This window comes from Drosophila novamexicana, unplaced genomic scaffold, assembly GCF_003285875.2.
Source record: "Drosophila novamexicana strain 15010-1031.04,08,12 unplaced genomic scaffold, DnovRS2.1 tig00000485-arrow-pilon, whole genome shotgun sequence".
NCBI classification, from domain to species: domain Eukaryota; kingdom Metazoa; phylum Arthropoda; class Insecta; order Diptera; family Drosophilidae; genus Drosophila; species Drosophila novamexicana.
In genome coordinates, this window is record NW_020824808.1 from 2,660,158 (window position 1) to 2,686,059 (window position 25,902).

General features: G+C 42.2%; 2 protein-coding genes across 5 annotated transcripts; one reads left to right on the top strand and one right to left on the bottom strand.

Annotated features, from left to right (window-relative positions):
- Positions 1 to 26: 26 nt before the first annotated feature.
- LOC115761619 (probable 39S ribosomal protein L45, mitochondrial) lies at positions 27 to 1,260 on the top strand. Its single transcript, XM_030703448.1, has 2 exons — positions 27 to 128; positions 199 to 1,260. Exons 1-2 carry the CDS (start codon positions 84 to 86, stop codon positions 1,237 to 1,239), a joined length of 1,086 nt encoding a protein of 361 aa, XP_030559308.1. The 5' UTR covers positions 27 to 83; the 3' UTR covers positions 1,240 to 1,260.
- A 93-nt stretch (positions 1,261 to 1,353) lies between these two features.
- Positions 1,354 to 25,808, bottom strand: LOC115761617 (regulator of G-protein signaling loco). 4 transcript variants are annotated; one of them, XM_030703443.1, is made up of 6 exons: positions 25,587 to 25,808; positions 23,426 to 25,518; positions 4,318 to 5,121; positions 3,085 to 4,252; positions 1,654 to 3,021; positions 1,354 to 1,596 (listed from the first exon to the last, which is right to left on the bottom strand). In XM_030703443.1, exons 2-5 carry the CDS (start codon positions 25,508 to 25,510, stop codon positions 2,405 to 2,407), a joined length of 4,674 nt encoding a protein of 1,557 aa, XP_030559303.1. In that variant the 5' UTR covers positions 25,511 to 25,518; positions 25,587 to 25,808; the 3' UTR covers positions 1,354 to 1,596; positions 1,654 to 2,404. The 4 variants fall into 4 exon arrangements, with proteins under 4 accessions (XP_030559303.1, XP_030559304.1, XP_030559302.1 ...); XM_030703444.1 differs by lacking the exons at positions 23,426 to 25,518; positions 25,587 to 25,808 and adding exons at positions 14,440 to 15,551; positions 18,245 to 18,323; XM_030703442.1 differs by lacking the exon at positions 25,587 to 25,808 and having other exon boundaries at positions 23,426 to 25,546.
- Between the last annotated feature and the right edge of the window lie 94 nt (positions 25,809 to 25,902).

A 25,902-nucleotide genomic window follows, 5' to 3' on the forward strand; every position in this document is an offset into this window, starting at 1 on the left:
GGGCAACAGTTATCGATTAATGATTGTATAAGCATGCAGTAAGTGCTTTGCAGAGTTTTTAGAATAACAAATTTTAATTAACCATGGAAAAACTAGTCTGTGCCAGCATGAAGATCGTCCAGATGCAGGTAACCTTTAGGGGATTATGCATACGCCTCTTGGCTTCAAAACAGAGTTTTGTTTTTATTGAAATTACAGATGCCGCAGTTAGCGTCCGCGGGAATCCGTTTGTTGTGTCCAGGCTTGCAGAATGCACTTCAAGTGCAGCAAGTGCGACATCGACAGACTAAGCACTGGAAGCCTGAGTTTAAGCGCTTGCGCAGGCAAAAATTTATAAAAATTGAGCTGCCCAACTTGCGTGAGAAGCCGCAAGATATAAGCAAGGAGGAAATGCGTAGCCGTATGAAAGAACGTGGTGTATTGCCGCCCCGTCCGTGGATGGAACGTCCGTTTCACATAAGCTGCACGGGTGGCATATTTGAGGCATATGTACCGCCAGAGGGGGATGGGAAGAAGTCAATAATATCCTCATCGGGGGCTAAGCAAAAACTTGAATTTCTTGAAAAGAAATCAAAAAGTCTTATGGCTGTACGAAAGATACGTGCGTACGAGGAGAACTTTAGCAGTGATGACTTTGGTGTACAGGCCCAAGAAATCTATATAGCAGCGCATACGCATATGGCGGCTAAGGAAAAGTATAAGATTCGTGAATTTGTTAGCGAACGCTGCTATCCGGAAATGATGCACAATGTCAAGGATAAGACAATACATTGGCGTTTTCTGCAATCGCTGGAGCCGCCCCGTGTGGTACATGCGCGCGTCACTGAAGTTATAACTAAGGAGAATCAGTTTGCACAGGTCACAGTTCGTTTTCACACTCAACAAATGCTGGCTATATACGATCGCTTTGGTCGCCTAATGCACGGCAGCGAGATTGTTACCAAGGATGTTTTGGAGTATGTTGTCTTTGAGAAGCACATTTCCAATGAGTACGGCAAATGGCGGTTGCACGACAAAATCATTCCCGATTGGCTGCCAGCAAAGCAGCCAGCTCCCATTACGTATCGCATCACAGACGAGATTGTCGAGGAAGCGCCCAACGAGCTTAGCAGCGGCGAGCAGACAAAGCAACTGGAGACTGGCAGCAATCAGCTAACGGATATTAATATGAGCAGCTCTCAAACGACGGCATCAATACAGCCGCATACGGATGGTCCTAAACCGACACCCGCCATTTGATTGTACTTTCTGTGGGCTGCCTGGCGGCTCAAAAGATTTAAAGTTGATGTCCAACAGAGTTAAGAACACACGATATGCTAGGCACAAAACACGAAAGCTCTATATATATTTTTATTTTAAAAGTTATTTTTGGTTTTATTTATTTACTTCCATAATCATTTTCAAAATCTTGCATATTGTATTTGCTACTCGGGTTCAAGCAGTAATCAATACAGCTGCTTTGACTGTGAAAAAGATTTTGATTGCCGCCACAGCCGCTAAAGTCAAACTGTCTGCAACGGTCGCGTACGAAGTCATAATACCATTTCCACTGGTGCCCTTTACAATTACCATATTGGGCATCTAGCGTGCAAATTTCTGAAATTCCAGTATAAAAATTATACCTAACAAATTTGTTGTTTGCTATATCGTTACCTTTTCGTTGCTTAGTGGCTTTATCCAGTTTGTAAGCTGTCGCCAGGCTCAGTAAGAGGTACAGAAGGACACTGAGCTGCATAATAATCCTCATTCTGTTAAGCTTTGAATGAGAAATTCTACAAGCAACAGGTCTTTATATATGAGAAAGTAGGCAAATAAAAATATAATTTAAATGTGTTTTGAAATATTATGCAGCGGCCGGTCAGCAGGTTGTTATTTTAAATAAGAAAGAGCTGTTTGAGGCTTTTTAAATATTATAATTGGGTATATTAGGCCCTATGTTTGAATGACGATTACGGTATACTATGCGAATCCAGTACTATTTCAAATATAGTTTGACAATTGATAAACGAAATGGAAGATATAGCGTTAAGAGAAATTTTTGCAGAAATTTATGGCATTCTGTATAATATAGCCTATTTCGTATTTAAATTTGGACAAGTTTTGAAACCAGATGCTTTAAAAATATTTACGCAAATATGTGTGTTCAACATGTGTGTAAGCACAAATTATAATTAACTTAAAACTTATGGCAATATATATATATAGGCATTTATTTACTCAGTTAAACTTAAGATTAGGTGCAGCTAATTATAAATACACAAGTTCACTTCGTGGAGCAGTTGTGGACTGCCACTTCGTCACGGCTCCTTCTTATGGGACACTTTAAAAATACAATACAAGTGTTAATAAATATATTAGAAGTATGTACAAAGATCAGACAGTAGATCGGTAAGTGGGCTTAGGATTAAACAAAGCTGCTGCTGGGCTCATCGAGGTAGGCACAACGTGTGCTTGCCTGCTCCAGCGATTTGCGTGCCATGTCCAGTGGCAATTTGCCGGCAAAAGACAAAGCGTTGGCCGTGGTTGTGGGCGACGTTGTCGTCGTCGTCGACGCCGCCGTCGTCGCGGATGTGAGCTTAGCAGGCGAGAATTTGTTGCTGTAGTTGCCATTGGGCGGGGCATTTGCCACGCCCCAATTTGATGGCTTAATAGGCAACACCTTTGGCTTGGGCGGCAACGGTGGCGGCGCTTTGGCAAATTCCTGTAATTCCTGCTGTTCAATGGACGTTGACATTGCCGGTAACTCTGTGTCCTGCTCCCCCAGATCCACCTTCATGGGCGACTGCGGCTGTTGACCGCGTGTGATAGAAAGGCGCGGCGCTGGCTGTGGCGCATCCACGGTGGTGTTGCTTGCCTTATTAACTGGACTCAAATTGGCGCGCACCTTGCGCAGCTTGGAGGCAGCCGCATTGAGATTCTCTTTGTTTTTGAGAAAGTCGGGCAAATCAAAGTTAATCTCAGTGCCGCGCTGATCCTCCAGGCGCGCCAATTGCGCACGCTTTAGGCCCTCGAGTAGTTCATCTGCAAACAGAGGATTTTCATGTGAATAACAGGCGGGAACCGGCTTGCCGTGTGGCTTCTTACCTTGATGCTCCGCTACTCGCTCCGTTGACTGCAGTTTGACGCCCGCCTTTAGCTTGGCTATGATGGGTTTCTTGGGATCTAAGTTTGGCACTGCCGCTGCGCCTGCCTCCTCGGAATGTTGACTGCTTGTGGATTTCTTTTTGAGCTTGGGCAGCTTGCTGCCTGGAATGTTGCTATTATCGCGTTGCTGTCGTCGCATACGCTCAAATAGCGAAGAGGAGCTCTCCGAGGGGGCTTCATTTGATTTCATGGAGCACAGATCGCTTGGCTTGTGTGTCGTTGACGCTGACGCCGCCGCTGCGGCATCCGCTTTGCTCTGCAGCAGCTCATTAAACATCTTGTTGGTGAGCTCGTCCAGCTGGCCCTGTGTCGAATCTGGTGCAAGCGTGGGCAGCGGCTTCATTGGTTTGCTATGCTTCGGCGGCATGCTACTGCCGCCGCCTTGCTGAAAATCCGGCTGGATCAGTGCTATCTGCAGCCGTTGGCCATCTGCTACAGTGACAGGTTGCATCAAATCAAGCGGCGCCTGAGTATCGCGCAGCAGGACCTGAACCCTTTCCATTTGATAGTTGTATTTGTTTAGAATGGGCCTGATAACCTCATGCAGCTGCTTCTTGGGCTTGCTTTTGACCGATATGACCTTGGGATCGGGCAAATCTAGCTTAAATGCTACTCGACGCTCGATTAGCACCTCTTTGCCGGCCAGCAGCTGTGAGGACTGCTGCGTATCTATAGACTTGTTGCTGCCCTGGAACACAACATCATAGTAGGGATAGACCAGGTTACGTTTCTCCAACAGACGCTCCACCAGCTGACCCACCGTCTCACCGGGACGTGTCTGCACAATAGTTGTGGCGCCATCGGTGAGTATGACACGACACAAGGAGCACACGCTATCTGCGCTGGCACCTTGTCCGGGCTGACCCGCATCGAAGGACGACAACGAGGAGCGGGAACTATGCAGGTCGCTTACCGAGCCACCAGTCAACAGCGCCAGCAATGGTTGTGGTGGCGGAGCTAATCCTGGTGCTTGTGGCGGTGGCATCAGCGTCTGCTGCAGATCGGCCATCAGTTCGCTACGATCGCGGGATTTGCTACGCGTCTTGCGATGCCAGGGCAATAGACTTTTACGCCGGCGATCCTCGGCATTGCTTGCGGATTTTTTTAACTGGAAAAGTCAATGAATCAATGAATAGGAATGTCCCAGACCACACACAATGACTCGCTACTTACCTTGGGCGAGGCTACTACGTGAAAATTTGTCTTCAGCAGCTCATCCAGATCGGCGCCCGTGTAGGGCAACGGCTGTTGCTTCTGCTCCGCCTCCACGCAGCTCTTATAGAGGTCAGAGCGTATGAAGCGCTGATAGCTATCGAATTTCATCAGGTTAAAAATTTGCTTTTGTGCCGCCGCAAAGATGTCCGAGGCGCCGCTGGCCAGTTTCTCGTCGCTAAGATTGCGCGCCTGCGAGTCCACGTTGACCGGATCGCTGCTGCTGTTGGCCAAATGCTTGCCAAAGATTTCTCGTGCCAACGTCACGCGCTCCGGCTCCGATTCCAAGCATCTGTAGCGCTCGCAGGCAGTCCAAAAGTAGATGTTCTCCGCCGAGAATTCCTTTTTGAGAAATTCCGCAAAGGTCTGCATGCCAGCGGCATCTTGCAGCATGCGCTCAAAGGATGTGCCCCAACTACCGGGACCACCTTGCTCCGGCTGTGGCGCTAGCTCTAGCGTTGATTCGGCAACGCCGCCAGCGGCAGCTTTTACCATTACGGTGGATGGCGGCGCCGGAGTAGTGAGTATCTGCGGCACTTGAAAGATCGCCAGCTGTTGCGACTGTTGCTTGGCCGGCTTGAGCTCGTCCAGCATGAGCGTCTTGATGTACACATCGTTGTCGGAGGCGTTCATGGAGGCAGTGCGTCGCACTAATGGACTGCTGCTAGACCCTGCTTTGGCCACCTTGTCGGTGCGCGACGTGCGAAACGATGATTGACCCCAGGCGCGACGAAAGGGCGAGGCATTGGTGGGCAGTGCGCGGTTCTGGAAAAGCCAAAAACATAATAAGAATAGAGCGAAATGTAATAGGCACTTAAGGATAATCTTAGCTCTTATTTCCACATTTTTCAATACTTCTAATAAGATTAGTTTGATTGATTTATTTCTTAAATATTGACAAATTCATAGATTTTCATGCTATCAATTAAAGAAGTCCAATAATACCATATTTTTCAGTATAAGATAGAATAAATAACGGTTATCGCCGGAGAAAATAATATGGCAGCAATATACAACTCGATGTGGATTTTCATAAATAATCACAACTTTTATAAAAAGAACTATGCTTCCTACATAGAAGTCAAATCTGCATCTTAAAAACCAAAAATAAATGTTTAAAAACAAAAAACAACTCAATTTTGAAACAATTCCTTCTGTAGGATCTTAGAACAAAACAAAAGCTCAGCTAAACATACCCTATAAAGTGCTCCCATAGAAGCTGACAATCGCTTTAAAGTGTTTCTTCTAATGGGTATTCCAGGCACATTGTATATGAAGACCAGTACTCGGAATAGCTTTCTACAACAATTCCCATTACAACTTTATTTTGACCAATGCTCAGCGCTCTTTAAAGTGTATTCATAGCCGTCTTGGAGTTCAAGCACCCCATAAGTTCATTTTCATGGGCAATTTACAAGTACAAATTGAGGGAATGTGGAAATGAGGGACGGACTGGCCGATCACGTCTGTCATTATCACGGCCAAGCCCTAAACAGACGACACGATAAACTTTTGAACTTTTTAGTTTTATTTTTGTTGTTTGTTATGTGCAGAAGTTGAGGCTTCAATTTGTGTACATGTGTGTATAAGAGTGTCTCTCTGTGTGTGTGTGTGTGCGCGCGTGTGTGTGTGTGTGTGTGTGTGTGTGTGTGTGTGTGACGCATGCAACAGTTGGCAGCCGTTGGCAACTATTGATTGTCTCCCCTTGGCTGCCGCTCATCTCGCCCACAATTCTAATTGTGTGAACAAATTGTAAACCCAGCCTAGGCATATGTAGTGAGCGTGTGTGTGTGTGTGTGTGTGCACAGACACACATATTGTGATGAGTGTCGTTTCTGGGACTGCCTGCCTGTCCAATCCATTTGCTGCACTTTGCTGATAATCACTTTTGTCAGACAAACTCGAAGCTGTTGCCGCCGCTATTTATATATAATTTTCACCATACATATATTTGTTTGTATTTATGTTTGTATCTGGGGTTTGTATGACCGTCCACCCGGTTCCCATAGAAATGGGCGTAAATTGTAATACAACAAAATATTGCAAACATCTGTAACAGGCACCCAACTAGGCCCAAACCGCCTAAGTTATAGTGAAATCTCTACTGAGGAACTGCGCTTCTTGTGTGAACAATCTTCTTTTCTTACTTTTCCAAACACTTTCCCTTTTGACCACATATGTAAATACATCATTATTTTTGTACATACATGAAGAAATCTTGATACAATTGGAAATTGAACATGTTCTTAAACACAATCGAACAGTTTATAGATCATTAACTTCTATAGAAATATGTAAAAAGTAATGATTGAAGGCTTTTCTTAGTTCTTGTTATTTCTTCTACATCTATTAAAAGCAGAATTGGAACGGTAGGTGAACACTCTAGAGAACTTTCACTGTAACATATATGTATATAGCTGGTATACATATATCTGATATTTATGCCTTAGAATATATGCCTTCATAGAGTAACCCTCTAGATAACAATCGTACTTTTTATCCACATAAGCGAAAATCTATTACTATATACATATGTTTAAATATCTTTTGTGATCAAAATCAAAACCATGATGATTTTAAATAAATTATAAAAAAAACCATAGTCTAAAAAACGAAATTTCTAATATTTACTAGCATATGGGTTTTACTTTATTTGGCTACAGGGTAACTTCTGGTCGAACACATCCCCTTGTTCACACATATATACATATTTGTGCATTTCCCACAGTTCCACGTTTAATGATGCTTTTGTTGCTGGAGATTAATGAATTCTGTTTCTAAGCTCAAGTTTGGCATCGAAGTATCACAACCAACAAAATTGGTCTAGCTACATACATATATAAATATATATCTATATATATACATATATAACTAGTGTCTTTTATGTATGTGAGAGAAATTTGAAACATTTCCGGTTGGCAGAGTCGTTCGTAAAAGGGCAAAGCCAATTTTCATTAATAGAAACCAATTGGTTCGGCTCATGTGAGATGACTTCGAGATTGAACAATTGCCGGTCCCGTCACAAACATCACACAAATGAAAGCTGTTCAGAGATGTGCCCCGAGATGTTACACATATACATATGTATATGCCCAGGGAATTTGGAATGGTTGAGTTAAAATTTCATATTTATCTGTGGTTAAATTTCTATGTCAAGTTCTTATTGATTTATAAGAAGAATGTTCTGATATATTCGAATTAAATAAGAGATATGCATATTTACATGCCAGATTATAATCCCCAGACAATTTCTGTGTTCACTTAAAACAATTAAAGCACAAGTGTTTTAACCTTGAGAGGCAATTAATTGCACCTTGTTAGCCATTATGAAGCATGCAGAAAGTTTTCCAGATCTCAATTAGTATTGATCAATTTTATTAATTTTTTACGATGATTCTAATGAAAAGATGAATGACTGGGAAAAACTAAGCTTAAGCCTTTTAAAATACAATTACTTTGTTCCATAGATTACAATTATATAGGGTATATATGAAAACAAATATTAGATATCCACTTTAATTGGATTAATTAAGATTGATGGGAACATTTGAAGCCCTATAGAGTGAAAAATTCGATCTATTTACGTGAAACGGTACTTGGATCAAGAATCCAATTAGCCTAACTTAATAACATTTAAAAGCTTTTGAAAGCTGCGAATACTTGTTTTAAGCCTGTTTTTTTTTAAGTATTTAGTTCGAGTGAAAAGCACGCATGAAATAACCTTTGAAAGTTCGCAAATATTAAATTTCGAAAATTTTCACAATTTCTGTAATTGAAATAAAATGAAACTTCGCGACCTCAGTAAATACAATTCTATTCCACTTTAAGTATGATGTAGTTAAGCTTTTTTCATGTATGACTTGATTTTAAAGAGGCTGAAAGAATTTTTGGGACGTGTTCATGTTTGACATAAAAAAAGGCCCAACGATTTTTCACAAAGTGACGCAATAAGCTTAAAGTGCATACAAAAGATAAAAGTTTTAACAATAAGCTCTCTGGCTTATCGCACTTAAGTTTGTGTGTATGCATAGAAATTAGGTCAGAAAGAAGAGCAGAATGTGACGACCCCCAACTAAATGCACAACTTCAGACTGGGGCAAAGGGGAGAACAAGGCAGACAGCAGCGGGGTCAAAAGTGCTCGGGCAGCAACAAAATAAGTGAGGCAGCTATACAAGCAACAGAAAGAGAGCGAGAGAGAGAGAGAGAGGAAGAGAGAGAGAGAGAGAGAGAGAGAGAGGGAGAGAGAGAGAGAGAGGGAGAGAGACAGTTGAAAAGAGAAATAAGAAGTGAGCAAACATAAATCAGCGCTGATTGCCAAACAATTGCAACAATGGGGCAAGAGTGGGGCTCGGGTAGAGTGTGTGGTGTGGTGGGGTGGGGTGGGGTGTGTTGCATGTTGCCATTGTGGCGGCAACATTTTACGGCAATCGGCAGCAAGTGACGCGCCGTAGTAAGTAGGAAATAGGCAATTTGCCAAAGTAAATAATTAAAATAAATAAATGACACAGGCGACGCGCTCAAAATCAAATGGGAAATTGAAAAATTAGCGAAGCAAAACGAAAGCCAGCAAAGCTGGGCAACAATTCAAATTGCCACACACAACACACACAGTTGGGCAGGTTGTTGCCAGCGCACAGTGAGGCAACAATGCCACGCCTCACCCCTCCCCCCCTCCCCTTCGTTGAGTTTTTATTTTGCATGCCTGAGTGGACACTGAACATGGACAATTTTTAGTTGTTCCGGTGGCCGCCACAGTTATACGACTGCTGCCTCTTTATATTAAAGTCATCAACGGCAGAGCCGCAACCGCAGCTGCCCCTGCCACAAACTGTGGCATGGAAGTCATTGCGCTGAGTTTGCATTTGAAGTCGATGATGTCTCGATGCGAAAGCCGCAAACGGAAAAGCTGGCAATATAAAAAAAAAAATAATAAAAATAAATAAAATCCCACGAGTAAATTAACTTGAATGGCTTTAGCTCCGGTTACCTCCCCAGCTGTAATCTTGTCTATGGCTTAATCGTCAGAGCGGCAGCGTTAAAGCATGAGCTAATGCGACGGCAAAGTAATACGATCCATATACAACAAGTATATAACTCAATACACCGAAAGAAAAACGTGGTAAGCTTAAATTTAAAGAAGTTTAAGAGGTGCTATTTTGTGAGTGCTTTATGTGTTTTTTTTTTTTGTGTTCTTGAATAATATATATATAGATCTATATCTATATATATGAGTAAATCAGATTGAATTCCTCTTTTATACAAATTATACCCATTTTCTGTATCCAGATATTTTTCTAGACAACATATTTTTTATTTAATCTTAATTTCTTGAATTAAAAATGTCTGAGACTGGTGAATATTGCACTTTTAATCGATATAACGATTATATATTATATATATATAGAAGGAGAGCCTCATATTAAAATCGTAATTGTAGCCAATTTAAGTTTAAGTTTGATTTCAATATTGCCAGCATTAATGTTGTGAATGAATTAAAATGATGCCCACTTTGGTTAGTAAATTGAAAACATAAATAAAGTCAAGCAAAATTTCGTACAGTGTATTTGGCTGGCGCTTAAAACGTGAAACCTTTGGTAATTGGAGCTGGCTCCTGCCAGGCGAAATGCCGTGCACAAATTCTTGACGGTCTGTTGAACTGTTCGTGAAATCGAGATTGTAAATGGTCTACGCTTTTGTTTGGCTGTTTCCTGACTAAATAACTATTCAAATGATTCATCATAATTAAGTTTTGCAGTTACGAGCTACTTAAAAGCTGGCAACTCAAAAAAGCCGCTTATATCTAAAATTTGCCAACACATAAAACCCAAACATCGAAGCGCACTATCAGATATGTCGCGTACTTTTTGGAGGCTGGGTACAAAATACACGGATATCAACTTATTTCAGAGACAAACAAAGAAATGCGCAACAGCCCAAATATATATGCATATATATCTATAAACATTTGTAAGATATGCGTCTGTTAATTCCCAGAAACGCGACACACTTTCTCAGAAGTGCTGATAAATCATGAGTCCACAAATAAAGCAGCGATTAGAATTTCGAATATCTTATCTCAAATTGGGCCCATTGTCAGTTGCAATTGTCGAACAAAGAGGTTGAGAAAGGGGGTGGGTGGAGCGTAAGTGGGGAGTGGACGATTTTCAGTTACTCTATGTTAAGGGGAGAGCATACTCATACATACATACATACATACATACATACATACATACATACATACATACATACATACATATAAACTGGTCGCTACGCATGCTAATGACAAAAACTAACTAACCATAGTTGGCAGTTGACGCTGTGAAACCTACCCGCAGTCGCAGTCGCAGTCGCAGTTGTAGTTGCAGTCGCAGTCGCAGTTGCGTGCTTTGTTTTCGGTTTCAATTATGTTTTTTTTTTTATTTTTATTATTTTAAGTATTCCCAAGGCGTGTCATCGCTTTGCGAAATTTTCGCTGTTCTGCTTGTGTGTGTGTGTAAGTGTGTGGGTGTGTGTATGCTGATCTGTGTGTGAGTGAGAAAGCGCAAACGTGCCGCTTTTGTCAACAAACCACGCAAATCTAACTGTGCACTTTTGCTTCACTTTCGTTTGTTATTTGTTATTCTGTTGTTATTGCTCTTTGGCATTGGCTATGTTATTACTTTTTAGTGGATTTTATCACAAACTTCTGAACTGCCGCTCTCGCACGTTGCTACACTGCCGAGTTTCGAATCTCTGACTCGCAGCCCCAACGTGTGTAAAGTAACTGACTTCGTCTGTGTTGCGCTCAGCCAGCTGCTGATCAGACGTACGCACAAATACATACAAATTTGTACATGTATGTACATACGTTGTGCATTTGAATGTTGTATCCAACCAGATCCAACACAGCAAAAGTGTCAGCGAACACACAGCACACAAGTTGCAAGTGGGCGCTGGTTGAAGCGATCCAGAAATTGTTTTGATTTGCTGACTGCGCCAGCTAGGGAGATTTTATGGGTGGCCAGTGATCAGTGTCACTGTTTAAACTCTAAATGCAGACTCGCAGAAACCGATATTCAAACATATAGTAGGTTGGCTGCAGTTTGAACAAACTGCAGGTTCGATCAATCGTGATTGTCTCGCTGGAGCTTACCTACATGTTCGATCTAACTCGCACGTTCGCTCTTTCATTTCGAATTTCGAACTCGTCGTGCAGCTGCCTTTGTGTGCGAGTTATTGCTTACTCATATTGCTATTGTTGCTGTTTATTTTCTTTTTTGCTTTCTGCTATGCATGCGTGTGTACATATGTATTATTACGTTTAAGCTCTTTGTTTTTGCTGCGCTGTGTTTGCCTATTTACCTGACACCGGCTGCTCTTTTCGCTTTTGTTGTCTCGTTTGTTGCTTATGAATGAAACGCTTGTATGCATGTGAATTGTTGCGGGTGTGTGCTCGTTCTCTGTCGCTCTTGCACTCGTGTTGTCTCACTGGTTTGGGCAGCTGGTCGGCTAATTAAACGTTTATGTGCGTACATACATTGGCAATTAATTTGGTTGCCAAGGCATTTTGTTTCTTTGTTTTGTTTTTGTTTTTGCTTTTATCAATTAATAGCATATTTTTGTTAATTCTAAAAGCCGCTGCCCATATAAGTATGCAGCAGAAATTTTAATGAACTAGCTAAACACACATGGAAATATGCTGCAAGTAAATAAATTGTGCTAAAAATAACCAAAAGCGGCGCAAATAAATTAAAGCGCCCATTTGCGATGCCAAATAAACAAAGAGCCTAGACAATTGAAATAATTAAAATGCCAAGCAATTACAGCAACAACGGGGAGCTAAAATGCGGGCCACTGTCTACCGACCCCTGCGTATTTAGCTTATAAATTAAGTTATTTTGCAAAGCGAAAGACTAAGAGGTGGCAACGCTAGCGGGGGCGGGGCGTGGCGAAGGCGGGGCGGTTCACGCGTGGCGTTTAACACATGACCCTACGAAATGCTCCAGTTGCCCTGATCGACCAGCTGCATATGGGCCAACATAAATTAATTGTTATTTATGATTTGTTTAGTTTAGCTCAGTTTAGTTTGCAGAAATTTGCTTTAATGTGCGCTAACTTGCTGCGCCCCAGACTTTTAGATCGTTAAGAATTTTATACACATTTTTCTTTCTTTTTTTTGGTATTTTTTTGTTGTTCCTTTTTAGCAATAGCATACGCTGGCATTAAATTAAATATCCGGCAAGCGGCTGGCCGTTGCGTCTATTGTTGTTGTTGTTGTTGCTGTTGTTGTTGTAGTTGTTATTGTTGTTGTTGATTTACGTTAATTTTATGGATGCCAATGCGGGTCATCTGCGTTCCGGCGTTATTTAAAGCGGAAGAAGCATGTATGCATGTATGCATGTACATGCACATGTCTGCATATACATGCACATGTATGCATGTAAAAATGTACATACATAAGTAAATATGGAATATAGACTATGTATGTAAATGACGTTTGTGGGCATTATATGGTTATATTAGCTCTGCATGTGCGCGTACATTATTTATTTTTTATTGATGAATGATTCATATTTCTGAATACCCTATTGACGTGGGCGCTTCCTCGGCAGCAATTGGAATGAATTAACAACAACGTTTGAATGGAAAGTGAAAATGGGCAATGCGTCGTCAATGCAAATTCAACAATTGGAAAGTCATTATGGCAATCCATAAATAGAATTGTCAATTCAATTCAAAATATGTACAAATCATAAAAAGTGTGAAATTTGAATAAATTGTACGCTTTTGTATAGCTATTCAATTATTTCATTTGTAGCTCCTCCTACTCCTCCCAGCTCAGACGTCAGTTCCGGAAGATGAATCGATTTCTAAATAAGTTTTAGCATTAGCATGATAATTATCTTTCTATGCGTATTACAGAAAGATAATTATTTGAATAAACCTCTTTATTGTCAAAGTGACTTGTTCAAGTGTTAATTACTCAATATGAAAGCAAAGTTAAGCCATGAAAATCTCCATCAAATATATGCCTATTATTACATGTATAATATAGACACATTAAAAAGACAATAAATGTTTTTTAAATCTAGCCACTAGACAGAATATTATTTCATTTAGAAATAAAATTACTTTTAAATAGAAAAACTATGAAATTATTTTCAGAAAACGACTATAAAAAACTCATTTAGTCAAATATACATATTAATATTAATAGTGAGATTTCTCTTGACTAAAGTCCTATGTGTGCATTAAATAATTAATAATAACTAAATTGGAGGCATACGAAATTTAACCGGTTAAAGTTTGAGTTTCAATAAAGACTGTTTAAAAATTTGATTGAAGTAAAAATAAAATGTATGTATAGGCTTTTAATAATATTCAGAATTTATTATATACAAAAATGATTTGAACAAAGAAGTTACTTATCATATATGAGAAGTAGGTTGCTAAAATTCCCTTCAAATCGGACGACTTAAACTCGAACTACATGCTATTTTCTATGATGCGATCAATTTGTTCCTTTCCTTTAAAAACAAGCGCAAAGCTTTTAAATCATTTCGATTGCATGTTTCAACACGTATCTCTATAAAAGTCTTCAGTCAACACATTTTGATTGATCTCATGTAGAGAAACAACAAGCAACCTTTTAAAATGGCAATTAAAAATCAATTCGAGCCGTTGGCACGCGATAAACCTTTAAACAATTTGATGGTGTGGCACACGAGTATTTACCAACAGGTTGGCTTTAATTGGGATACATAAACTACAGGTAAATGGTGTACACGTATTTAAGGCTAATCCAGGTTATGTGCTACTAAATCGATCAAAGCTGATGGCCAAGTAAACAGGCAAAGACACCCAGAAATTGCCAATGTTATATGTGTGTGAACTGGTGAAGGGTGGAAGGCGGGCGAGAAGGAGGTTTAAATAGAAATGATTGAAGATGACTCGAGCGTAAATAAACAAGAGTTCCTAATGTGAGGCTTAAACGTAAACAAATGTGCTTATGATCTAATGGAACACAGCTGGATGACCCAAAGCGAGCGTCTCCTGCCATGGAAAATGTGCGGTTCGAGTGATTGTTTTCAAAAGTGACTCACGCGCATCAGATTGCTGACATCGCCGAGGGGCTGCAATGTCGTCTTCGTCGGCGGCGGCTTGGTGAAGTCCAGCTGCTGCATGGCATCCGGATCGCTGAGCGAACGCCGCAGCGTTGTGATGGAGGCGCGTTTGGCATGGAAGGAGCCGCGCAGAAAGCGCGCAAATTCGCTGGCCGCAGTTTTGCCCGCCTTGCAGACGCCACGCGGCGGCGTCACCTTGAAGCTGGGCAAGAGTGGGGCATGCATCTCGAAGCTGGAGTCCGGCGATATGTTGCGGCTGTTGCTGCTACAGCTGCCCGACTGTGAGGTCAGATTGGAGCTGGCCGAACTGATGCCGTCATCATGTTCCTCATCCTCATCGGAGCCGCTGCCTGTGCCGCTGCCTGGCAGTGGCATGCAGCCCAGCTGCTGCTGTTGCTCCTCCTCGAGCTGCTTGCTGGCGCTGACACGCAGCAGCACAGGCGAACCAGCACGACTGGCATCCGTATCGACTTCACTGAGCTTCCGACTGCCACTGCGCCGCTTGGTCGCCGAGCTGAAGAACTGCAGCACACGCGACGCACTGCGGCAGCTGCGTCGCTCGGCCTGCACGCGTGCCAGGGCCATCGGCGGCGGCATCAAGTCCTCAGCTTCAGCGGATTTGCGTGTGTGCTGTTGCTGCTGCTCCTGCTGGTGCTCCTCCAGCTCCTGCACAGGCTCTATGTAGATGTGCGGCGAGGCGCTGCGTCTGCCGCTGGCGCTGCGATAAATCTCTTTGGCCTTGCGGCATAAAAATGGCGACATGCACTTGGCTTTGGGCGTGGAGGCCACAGACTGGCGCGCTTCGAACTCCTGCACAAAGCGTGTCAGCTGCTCCCGATCCAGTTCGGTGAGGCACCGATGGCGCTGTCGGCCGGTGGGCGTGCCCGCCATCAGGTTGGGGCTCTGCAAGATGTGCTTGACCTCGAAGCTGGCATCGAAGCAGCTGCCGGAATCGTTTAGCTGACCCAGAGACTGCACGAAGCGCTCGACCATGTTGCAGATGCTGCTCGAATTGTTGTTTTTTGTTAAAATTGTGTGTTTGGTTTGTGTTTTAGCAGTGTTCACTGTAGCGCTGTTGCTCATGACTCGCGCTGTAGAATTAGGAAAATAAACGGTTTTTTGTTGTGCTCTTTTTGTTTTGTTATTGCAAATTAAAACGCAAAGTTCTGGACGGCAGTTTAACCAGAAAAAAGGGGGCGTGCGTTTAGCTTGGCTGTTCGCGCATAACTGAATTTTCCAGCGCAAATGCCACGGCAAAGGTAAACTCGCGAGTTCTTCACACACACACACACACACACACACACACACACACACACACACACACACACACGCACACAGCTACACATATCGATACATGCGAAATGCGGGAAAAGCCATTTTCGCGCTGGAGCATTAAAATGTGCGTTTGTGTTTGGCACAGCTGCGGCAAAGGGGGAAGGGGAAGGGCGAGGGGGGACTCGGCGCCCATGTCTGACGCACTGGAGACGACACAGATGTGCCGGAGCATGTGGCCGGAGCTGATGCGGCCAATTGACGCTGACAATGACGTCTTCAAGTTGCGTTCCAAGTACTTTTTTGCAATTTCTATATTATCCGACAAAGGTGGTTTTTTTTATGGATTTCTGCTTTCTTTTTACCTGCCGCGCATGCGAAATGAGTTGGCCAAGTTTTTGTTTTCATTATAACTTATATTGAGCTACCAACTATAGAAATTGACAATGCGTCACCTAAAAAAGCTTGTGCAATGGCTTTACCTAAGACCAAGGCGGATATATGCGATTTTTTTTTAATTTGCCAATTTCAATGCGCAATTTCATGAAATAAGCTAACTAAATTAAACGCAGTTTTCGGACATTAATTGGGTTCCAAATGGAAAACATTACGCTGAGTCGTATATAAGGTAAGTGTTGCCTAAATGACTGACACTGAGATGCCCTGTATTATGTTCAGAGACGGAAGGGTCGCAGGCTCACCTCAATTAAGTTTGGTAGAAATGGAGAGATAGAGCTTTTCCCCTGGCATAGAATATAGAAAAAAGCCCTCAGACATTATTATTTATTTTGTTGTGCCCATTTAGCTAACCGTCTGCGCAACATACCCTTTTGCATTTGGTAATTACAGGGCATAAACAACACTAATTTTTGCAGCAGCGATATATTTATGTGCATTCCAAAAGATCTTAAATTGATCGTGTGCCATAGTATATGGAAAATACCTTCAAGATTTAAGCTAGTGAAAATAGGTTAAACAAGTTGGAAGAGGCCAAATCGTGACTAGGCCCCAATGCAGAGTACAATAAATATGTGGCTGGAAAACAAACAAATGCTCAAATTTGACTAGTGATAGGGGCTTAAAGTTAAGATAAGTTCTTAAAAGGAAAAGAAGGGAATGCTCTGCATAAATTATTGTGACACCCACTTTTCCTATTAAAGCAGTCTGCTCACACAGAATTATAGATGCCATCAAGTGACAAAAGCTGCGTCATTGTATATTGCCCATCGAGTGTAGAGTATTTATCAAGTGATCATTGTATAATTAACAACAGCGGTCGCTAAAAAGTCACGACACATGAATAAGCCAGCTAAATACATATACATGTATGTAACATACATATATACAAGAGACTGCTCCCAAAGTTGACTAGCATACACTCAGAGAAAGTCCCGCACAAGCCTTGAAACTTTATCAAAGAAATTCCCGTAAAGATAAATTTAATTTTGTGCCAAGTATGCAAATTCTTGTCATAAGTACTCAATTCAATTTCCATATTTTAAATTCAAAATTGATTTTACTCTAAATTGAAGTGCATGCATGCATGAACTTTTCTCTAAGTGTAGACACCCCCCTGCATCTCGGTAGAGCTCTACGTTTGATTGCCTTTGATGCAGTCAGGCAGGCGGCCAGGCAAACAAAGATCAAAGCTTTGCCTTTTGCATTGGCTGTGACATCATTTAACAGTCATTCCATAATCACAATAATACTTGAAAGATATCTATGATCGCGGCATTATAATACAAGTTGTGTAATTTGCGGTACCCTGCAATTCCCCAGATGATGAAAAAGCCTTCCATGGAATGCCAAAATGTAAGCATGTTGCCGGCTATTTTTGGCAGATTTAACGGAAATGTGCTACAACGAAGATTTAGGTGGAATATATAGCTGAATATCGTATTGTTGGCGCCGATATTGAATGGGCCATATTAATCAGGGAACGGGCGAGCAGCAGCTGGCACGAACAAGCCCCAAAATTCCGGTTAAACTGCAAACGTGCGAATACTTTGCTTTTTAATTGTACAAGTTTTGTTTATATCTTTTATAAAGAGTTCTAGGTAAAGTTTATTAAAAAAAACACACGCACACACACACACACACTAACGCATAAATCAAATTTGTCTAGCGGGAAAATACACAGACGCGTCAGAGGTCAAATATTTCCAAACACTCAAATTCTCAACTTGTTTTTGAGGGGAATTTTTTTGAACGCGCGCGTTTCGTGCGCGTTTTGTGCGCGATTTTCGAATGACGTTGTTTCAAATTGGCGGCGATTTTTCGTTTATTTACGCAAAATAACCTTCGGGCCATTACATGAAATATTTTTGGAGCATAATCCCGTGTGTGTGTCTATGCGTGTGTGTGTGTGTGTGCACAGTTTATAAACTGGAAAATATTTGCATGTGCTTTTGTTATTATTATTTTTTTTCTTTATTTTTTCGCGATTTATTTTTAGCGCACAAAACAAGCCACAAGGTTCAAATATAGAAATGCGTTTCTTAACGCCACATACACAAAATCGAAGAGGTGGAGGGCGGGGGGGGACTGCGCCGGCGATTCAGCCGTAATTAGCACGGCTGAAATATTAATTTGTATGACTCTTGGTGAACTTAATAACACATTTCTCTATATATTTTTCTGATCGATTCATTAAGTTGGTGAATAATTGTTGTTCTCTTGTTTTTTTTTGTTCATGCGTTGCGTACGAGCTGTGCTCAAAGACTGACTCACGCGTTGTGAGCGCTGTTAACGTTTCGCCGTTGTTAACTTGGCTCAGTAACGGCGGCAACAACAACAACAACAACAACAACAACAACAACAACATAACAACAACAACAACAACTAGAAGCAGCGACAGAAGCAACGGCAGCTGTTGAGCGGCGCGTTGGAAAAAGAGCGCGTGCGCGCGTTTTATTCGTTTTTTGTTGTTGGTTGAAGGGAAACCTTGTTGTTGTATTTGATATTGTTGATGATGCTTTTGTTGTTGTTGTTGTTGTTATTATTGCTGCTGTGGTTGTGGTTGTTGCTGCTGCCACCACCACCACCACCGCCAGTTAGTCACTGGCACCTGATACCGAGTGTACAATGCCAGAGTCAGGTGTTTTTACTGTGCCGCTCACTGCGCTCTCCGTCAGCTTTGTAATTTAATTCCATAATTTGTAGAGAGTGTAGCTAAAGGGCATATCAACTTTTTATAGGGTATATATTGCAACGGTATATATAAAAAGTGTAGAAATATAAGTACTTGTCTTAAAAACAATTTTTTTTTTTCAAATTAAATAAAGAGAACTTTTTAAAGACTACATTTCAGAGAGATGTTATTTAACAGTGTGTGCTCTTTTTAACTTTATGTTAAGCAGAGCATGTTATGTACTATTGTTAACAGTTGAATTTTAAGAACTCCGTAAGCATTATATTAGAATATCAAACATTTGTTGAAAGAGCTCTACAAAATCCAATACAGATGATAATTTACATTTTCTGAAAAAATTACGTATCTCAGGCGAAAAATTGATGTTTATCATAAACCGTTTCATGATATCTGCGGGCAATTGTAGAGTGTTTTTTTAATATTTTATTATAAAGTGTTAACAAGAGAAAGCAACAATTGAGATTATTTTCGTATTAAATCATTTATCACTTCATTTTGCATCAGGATTTGTGATTGTCATTTCTGAAAATCCTCTTTACCGACAAAATGTGAACAAATATATAATAAGATATAGATGTATCAAATGTAATTAATATTTCAAAAGTTAAATAAGATGATACGCTTATATAACATTATAAAACAAAAACAAAGCAAGTCGTGTATGTAAATCTAGGCTTAGGGGCGAGGTATTTGATCGACCCATTAACATTAAATATAAGTCCCGATACCCTTTAATATAGTAGATAAATTGAATCATAAATCAGTAAACAGATTTGTAAACTATTAATGCAGTTAATTTAGACATTCTTTCATTGAGTTAACTATATGAGATCTGAGAGCTTGTTAATATATGTTTTTAGCGAAGCATTGTGTATTTAGCAGAGCTTTGTGTATTGTCACTTGCGAATTGTTTACAGGGTACTCAGCCATATCAATTGGTGGGCTACGTGCCTGCTATATGTTAAATGTGTTTGTTATTAAGAATCATTTCTGACGCAGTTAATACAAGTATTGTTATTTTAATTGTTTTTGGGTTTTTTGTACTGTTTTACTGTTTCTATTTGAAGAAACAGACTTTGCTGTTGTTATTCGATTCGATGGTCTAAATTTAAATAAATTATTAATAAATTTGTTGTGCTTGGCCTCTGGCTGCGCCGTTTACCTGATAAGCGAAGGCTAATCAGAAGCGGCGTCTGTTTAGCACCAAAAAGCTTGCGAATTACAAATATAAATATATATGTTCGTATATAGATAAAAGAACATAATGCATTACATTCGTGTCATGTCGGCAATAGATAACCGCTGCATATTATACTACGTGCATAATCAAATGCAACATTGCAGCACATTGCAATGGCTTCCCATGCCCACGTCAGCTGGCAAATACGTAATGAAATGCTGTCGGCAATCGGTGGTAAGGTCATTTGGTGGCTTACCGTGCTCTCAAGTCAAGCTATAAGCCCGACACGCACCTGAAGTCAAACGATTTGCAGTGAGCTGCGCATTTCCCATGACGTTTCCCTGGCCATTCGAGCGCGCAGGAAGGAAGCAAAGAAACTGCGGAAAGTGTCTTTCCTTGCCAGCTGACAATTCTGCTGCTGCTGCTGTTGCTTGCTCCCTTTTGTGGCACGAGGGTTGTTTTTCAGACACCTGCAACAGCAACGGCATGTGCCTTGTTGCTTGCACATTGCCGCCAAAAAGGTCGTGCTCAGGTGCTCTGGGGCAACCTGTTAGAGTCGGCTCTCTGGCGGATTGCGTGCCGCTCTAACCGCGTTGAAAACCTTGAATATTCCCCTGCATATAAATATGTACACTGAGCAAAATCAAAAGTCAGACAAGTTAAGTTATCTACTTAGTTCAAGTCAATCGTATATACCTGAAACGGTTTAAACGTGTTTCTCTTTAAAAAAAAAAAAAAGGGAAACAACTTCGCTTTGCGATTTCAGAAAATAACATTTGGCCTTATTTAAAGGCGCGCGTTTCATATTATAATGATGCACTTCAAACCACATTCAATTGCTTTAAATAATAAAGTTTAACCTTTATTATTATGTTATTAGTCGAAATAAAATAGGTCATGGTATTTATCTAGAAAAAGTTCTGCAAAAGAACGAGAATTAACTAATGATTTAATATGATTCTTTCCATAATGTTATTATTATTTAACACGTAATTACTGGCGTCATATTCTGGTGAATAACAATATATGAACCCATTTTAAAGACAACATATACTCAACTTCTTTGTGGATAAGGTTGGGCAATGTTTCATCGCACAGAGCTCACTAGTTGACGGACCGACGGACTTATCTATATGTATATAGGTATTTGTAATGAATAACAGTATTCAACCTGAGGTAAGGCAGGTGTCTGTACTAGAAAGACTAAAAGCAAACATGCGCCACGCAAACTTAACACAAATTGAGTAATCAGAAAATGATATCGCTGACTTCTCCGTTGGGGTTGATGGGGACAAATAGTGCAAGGGGTGGGCAAAAGTCAGGCAAAAGTCAGGCAACCATAAAAAGGTAGCTAAGTGTGTCGACTCGGCAACATGAAATACATTTCATGTTCTAATTTCAGTTGACAATGTGCATGGGAATATGTGTATATATATACCATTAACCACATGTATGTATGTATATATAGCATACATGTATTTGGTTTATAATTACAATTCTAACCGGTTGGTCAGTTGGCATCAGGCATGAGGTCATGACATTTCGAAAGGTCAGCCGAGTACCAGTTGAAACTGTTTTAGGACTAAGCAGCTATATTAGCTTGCATTTGACATATTTTGAAGTGCATTTCGCTTACCGGATGCTCCTCCGAGTGTAGGCCACAAACGAGTTCTCGAAATGACATTTTTGCATTGAGTTGGCGTTGAAAGCAGTTGGAGTGAGGTTCTTTACTTTGTTCGATTATTTATTTTTTGTAATTTTACCTTTTTTTTTTTGGGCACTTAACGATAATTTATTTTAATATGCACATATTTTTTTATAAAGTTCACTGAGCTCTTGAACTTCTGTTGAACTTTTTATGGCACAATTCTTGTTTTGTATATTTTTCTTTTTTAATAAAATAAATCGCGAAAAAAAAACGTCGAGCGAAAGTGAAAACACAGCGAGATACAAATAAAATATAACCAAATCGCGTTGGGCCAAACCAAAAATCAAACTAAATCAATCGAAATCGCGGGGGGTGAGCGGGGGGGAGTTGAACGCCGAACGCCGAGCGCCAATGCAAAGGTCAGCAGACTTCGTCGTCAAATGGCGAGTTGTGTGTATTTTTTTCCATTAATTGCTTTAGATTGAATTAAGCTCGGCAGCGACAGCGACGCCGACGTCGCAGTTAGCTTTCGATAGAGCCTGAGCTGGCGATACTCGCGCATGACGTCACTGCCGATTTATTTTTAGTGGCCAACCCAGGTCGGCGGTTTCCGTTCCTTATCAATATGTGACGCGAGCGCCGATTACAGGAATGCGACGCGCAGCGTAGCGGCAGCAGAGGCTGCAGCAGCGAACAACGGAACGCACCAAGTACACCTATTGCAGAAGCGTCGCGCCGACTACTGAACAACAGCAGCAGCAGCATAAGCACTCGCCGGAATCCGACGCTCCAGTCCCCAAACCCCAAACCAAGTTCCATTTCGGACAAAGAAAAACCACATGCACACAACACTAGGCCAAAATATTTATGTGTTTGTGCTGGGGTTGCTTATCGTGGGGACCGAAACGTGTGTGTGAAAGAGAGAGCGAGGGGGAGAGAGCGGGAGCGAGAGCCAGCGGCGCGATAAGCTTAACAAGCTCAGGTAACACAACCCACCAATGTCCAGGTAAACAAAGCTATCTAACACCAGTGCCGGTTCCAAGGCAAAACATTCTCGTATAAATCGCCCAAAATAATAAATTTGGAAAATTATTCAAAATTCATTATATAAAATGCCAATAAAAAAGTTGAACCAAAACTTAAGTAGAGAGTGTTTGCTAAAATCCTGACTATGTGATACCCTAATACACTAAGAAAACTAAGAAAACAAAACTCAAATAACTCACATATGCGTTAAAAAATAATTCATAAGCAAAAGTATTCAGATGTGTGCAAGCGCGTTCAGTTTTGAAGGAAACATTCTATATAAAGGGATATATAATCCCAGTTGGGTATATCTAGCGACTATAATCGTTGAGTAATGCTCAAAAACCAGGTCTAGACAGCGATATTTATCGATTTTCAGTGAATGCAAACTTAGAACCTAGAACCGTCTCTTGATGTATAGTTACTGAAATACAGATCGATTCGTATCGTATTCGCACTATGTGTGGGTTGGTAAGATCGAAGGTGTCTGTTACATAACTTATGATCAACTAGATGAATGATAAGTCAATCCTTAAAATTCTAAATGTTATCAACATAAAGCTAACCACTTTAGAATCTGTTTATACCCCTTAGTTATTGCAAATAAATTAATGAGTATATATATTATAAGCCCCATATAAACAAATAATAAAAAAAATAGATGTATAACAAGACTGCTTGCACTTACCCCCAGATCGGGTTCACTGTTGGTAGCTTCTAGTAGGCAATGTGTGGATGAAGATGATGGTAGATCCGTAATCGGATTAATTGCTTTGTGTAAGTTTTGGAGACTGGCCCAGGTGTCTATGGGCTGATCGGCGCTGGCCACACCAGCTGACTGGATGCTATCAATGGCCTCAAAGCCCAGCGATTGTCGCGAACGCGGCTTGCCAAAGACTTGTGCGCTGAGTTTGGACGGAGTTGGCTCTGGGGCTGTCGCAGCTGTTGCCGTTGGCTGCATGGAGCGTCGCGTCTTGCGGGTTACGCATGCTGGATGCACAAAGGTGTGCGGTTCATCCAGCGAGGGTACGGTGGAATGCAGTGAAATATCATCCATGGAGGCGACAGCAGCAAGCACAGGCGATTCATCCACAAAGAGGTTCAGAACATCATCGCAGGAGCGCGTGGCCGTCAGGTTTGTAGCCGGACTCTTGATCAGATTGAAGCTGGCCAGCAAATTGGGGCGACGCAATGAACAGGACGCAGACGGTGACTTGCGGTCGGGATCTGGCATGGCGCGCACAGTCAGGCGATTGTCGGGCACGCCCACAATTCCCAATGGACGCGCTGCAGCAGGGGCCATGGGCGCAAGGCCAAGAGCAGCCGCCGCCGGTGCGCCGGCAAAGTCCACAACCAAAATGCGATCAGATATGTTGGTGCAGTCATTGTTGAAGCCAATGCCCGAATCCGAGTTGGAGGTGGTTGTAGATATCTCGCTGTGATTGGACGGCTGCGGTGAGTGGGCAGCAGCGGCGGCACCGGCCTCGTAATCCTGCGGCTGTTGGTTGCGGCTGGCAGGGGGTATGATGCGCATCGTGTACATACTGCGTATGAGATTCACCACATACTCCGAGTTATTGGGAAACTCCAGGCACAGATTAGAAATGGGATCCCTGGTGCATTGCAAGCGATATTCGTGGGCGCGCGCCAAATGCTGGCCATGCTCAATTAGCTTGGTATCAATGACAAAGACATGACAGCTGTGCGATATGCTAATGTGTCCACCACTGGCATTGGATTTGTCCTCCAGTTCATATTCCTCGTCAATTTGCGTGTTGTGCACGGCGCTGGTGACCAGGCCAAAGAAACGATTCTCGCTCTCCGATGAGGAGCTGACATAGTTGAGCCGCGCCGAGGCATAGGTGGCCAATGTGCCGCCGCCTGCGCTCTGCAAGCGAAGCGAGTCCGGCGTGATGCACATGAGCACAATGGTGGGCTGTCGCTTCTCCTGGCGCAGCTTGCGTATGCAGGAGCGCACCGTTTGCAGCTTGGAGCTGTGCGAAATCTGTTTGGGCATCTCAATGGTGCCCAGATAGCCAACAATGACACGGTATTCCAGAGCAGCGCTGCCAACGGCGCGCACCATGGCGCTAACATTGGCCACATCCGCAACCTTGCCGAGACTGGCCAACGGCGCATCCTCCAGCACCGGACGCAACGTGGCATGATCCGGTAAGGCAGCTATTGCCACAGGCCCCACAGCCTCAGCAACCTCAGGTGGCTTCTTTTGTGGGGAGTTGCGCAGACGGTTCATCTTGGATTTGTGATGCAGGAAACGCGGCTTGTTGCGTACACCCGGTCCCAAGCTAGCTGCCAGCAGTTGGCCGCGCGCACTGCGCTGTATCAGCAACGTGGCATTGGCATTTTCCTCGTCCGAACTGTCCGAATAATAGTTTTCCGCAATCTGCATGCGTATGCTGCCGAACGAATTGCCAATTAGCTGCACCACAGTCTCATGTGGCAGCTTGGACACATTAAGGCCGTTCACAGAGATGAGAAAGTCACCGGCGCGCAGACCCGCCTGCTCGGCGGGCGAATTACTGATGATGCAGGACAAGCGGCATGGCTGCTGCCCGGATATGGTAAAGCCAAAGCCATTATAGCCACGACGCACCTCCACGGTCCGTGTGCCATAGTTGGGACGCTTTTTGCGACGACGTTGTTGTGGCTGCTGCTGTGCCGGCGGTTGTTGCGACTGCGAGGAGGCGACCGTTGCTGGCACTGCCGCGTTTGCCGTGCTCATTATGGGCAATGGCGGATGATGGTGATGCATGGCGCTTACTGCAAGCATTTAATGATAAACTTATATATGGTTAAAATAAATCAACTCCAGTTTAGATCGAACGCACCTTTTTCATTGATGGTCTGCGGTGTGGCCGCCGCTCTGTGGAATGCGGTTTGTGCTGAATGGCCAGCAGCTCAGGCTGGGGCTGGCCTCTAGCCACGGTTTGTATGTAACAATGTAACCCACACTAATGCAACAGCAAATGGTGTACGCAGCAATCAAATGTATCTTGTTACACGCAGCACAATTAAATTGCTTTCATGCAATAAATAATAGTTAAAAACCATTGGCCAGACACACACATATGTTTTGTTCAACACCTGAGCACACTTCCACCTTCAATTTGTAAAACCAAACAATTTAAATAAAACTCTTAAACT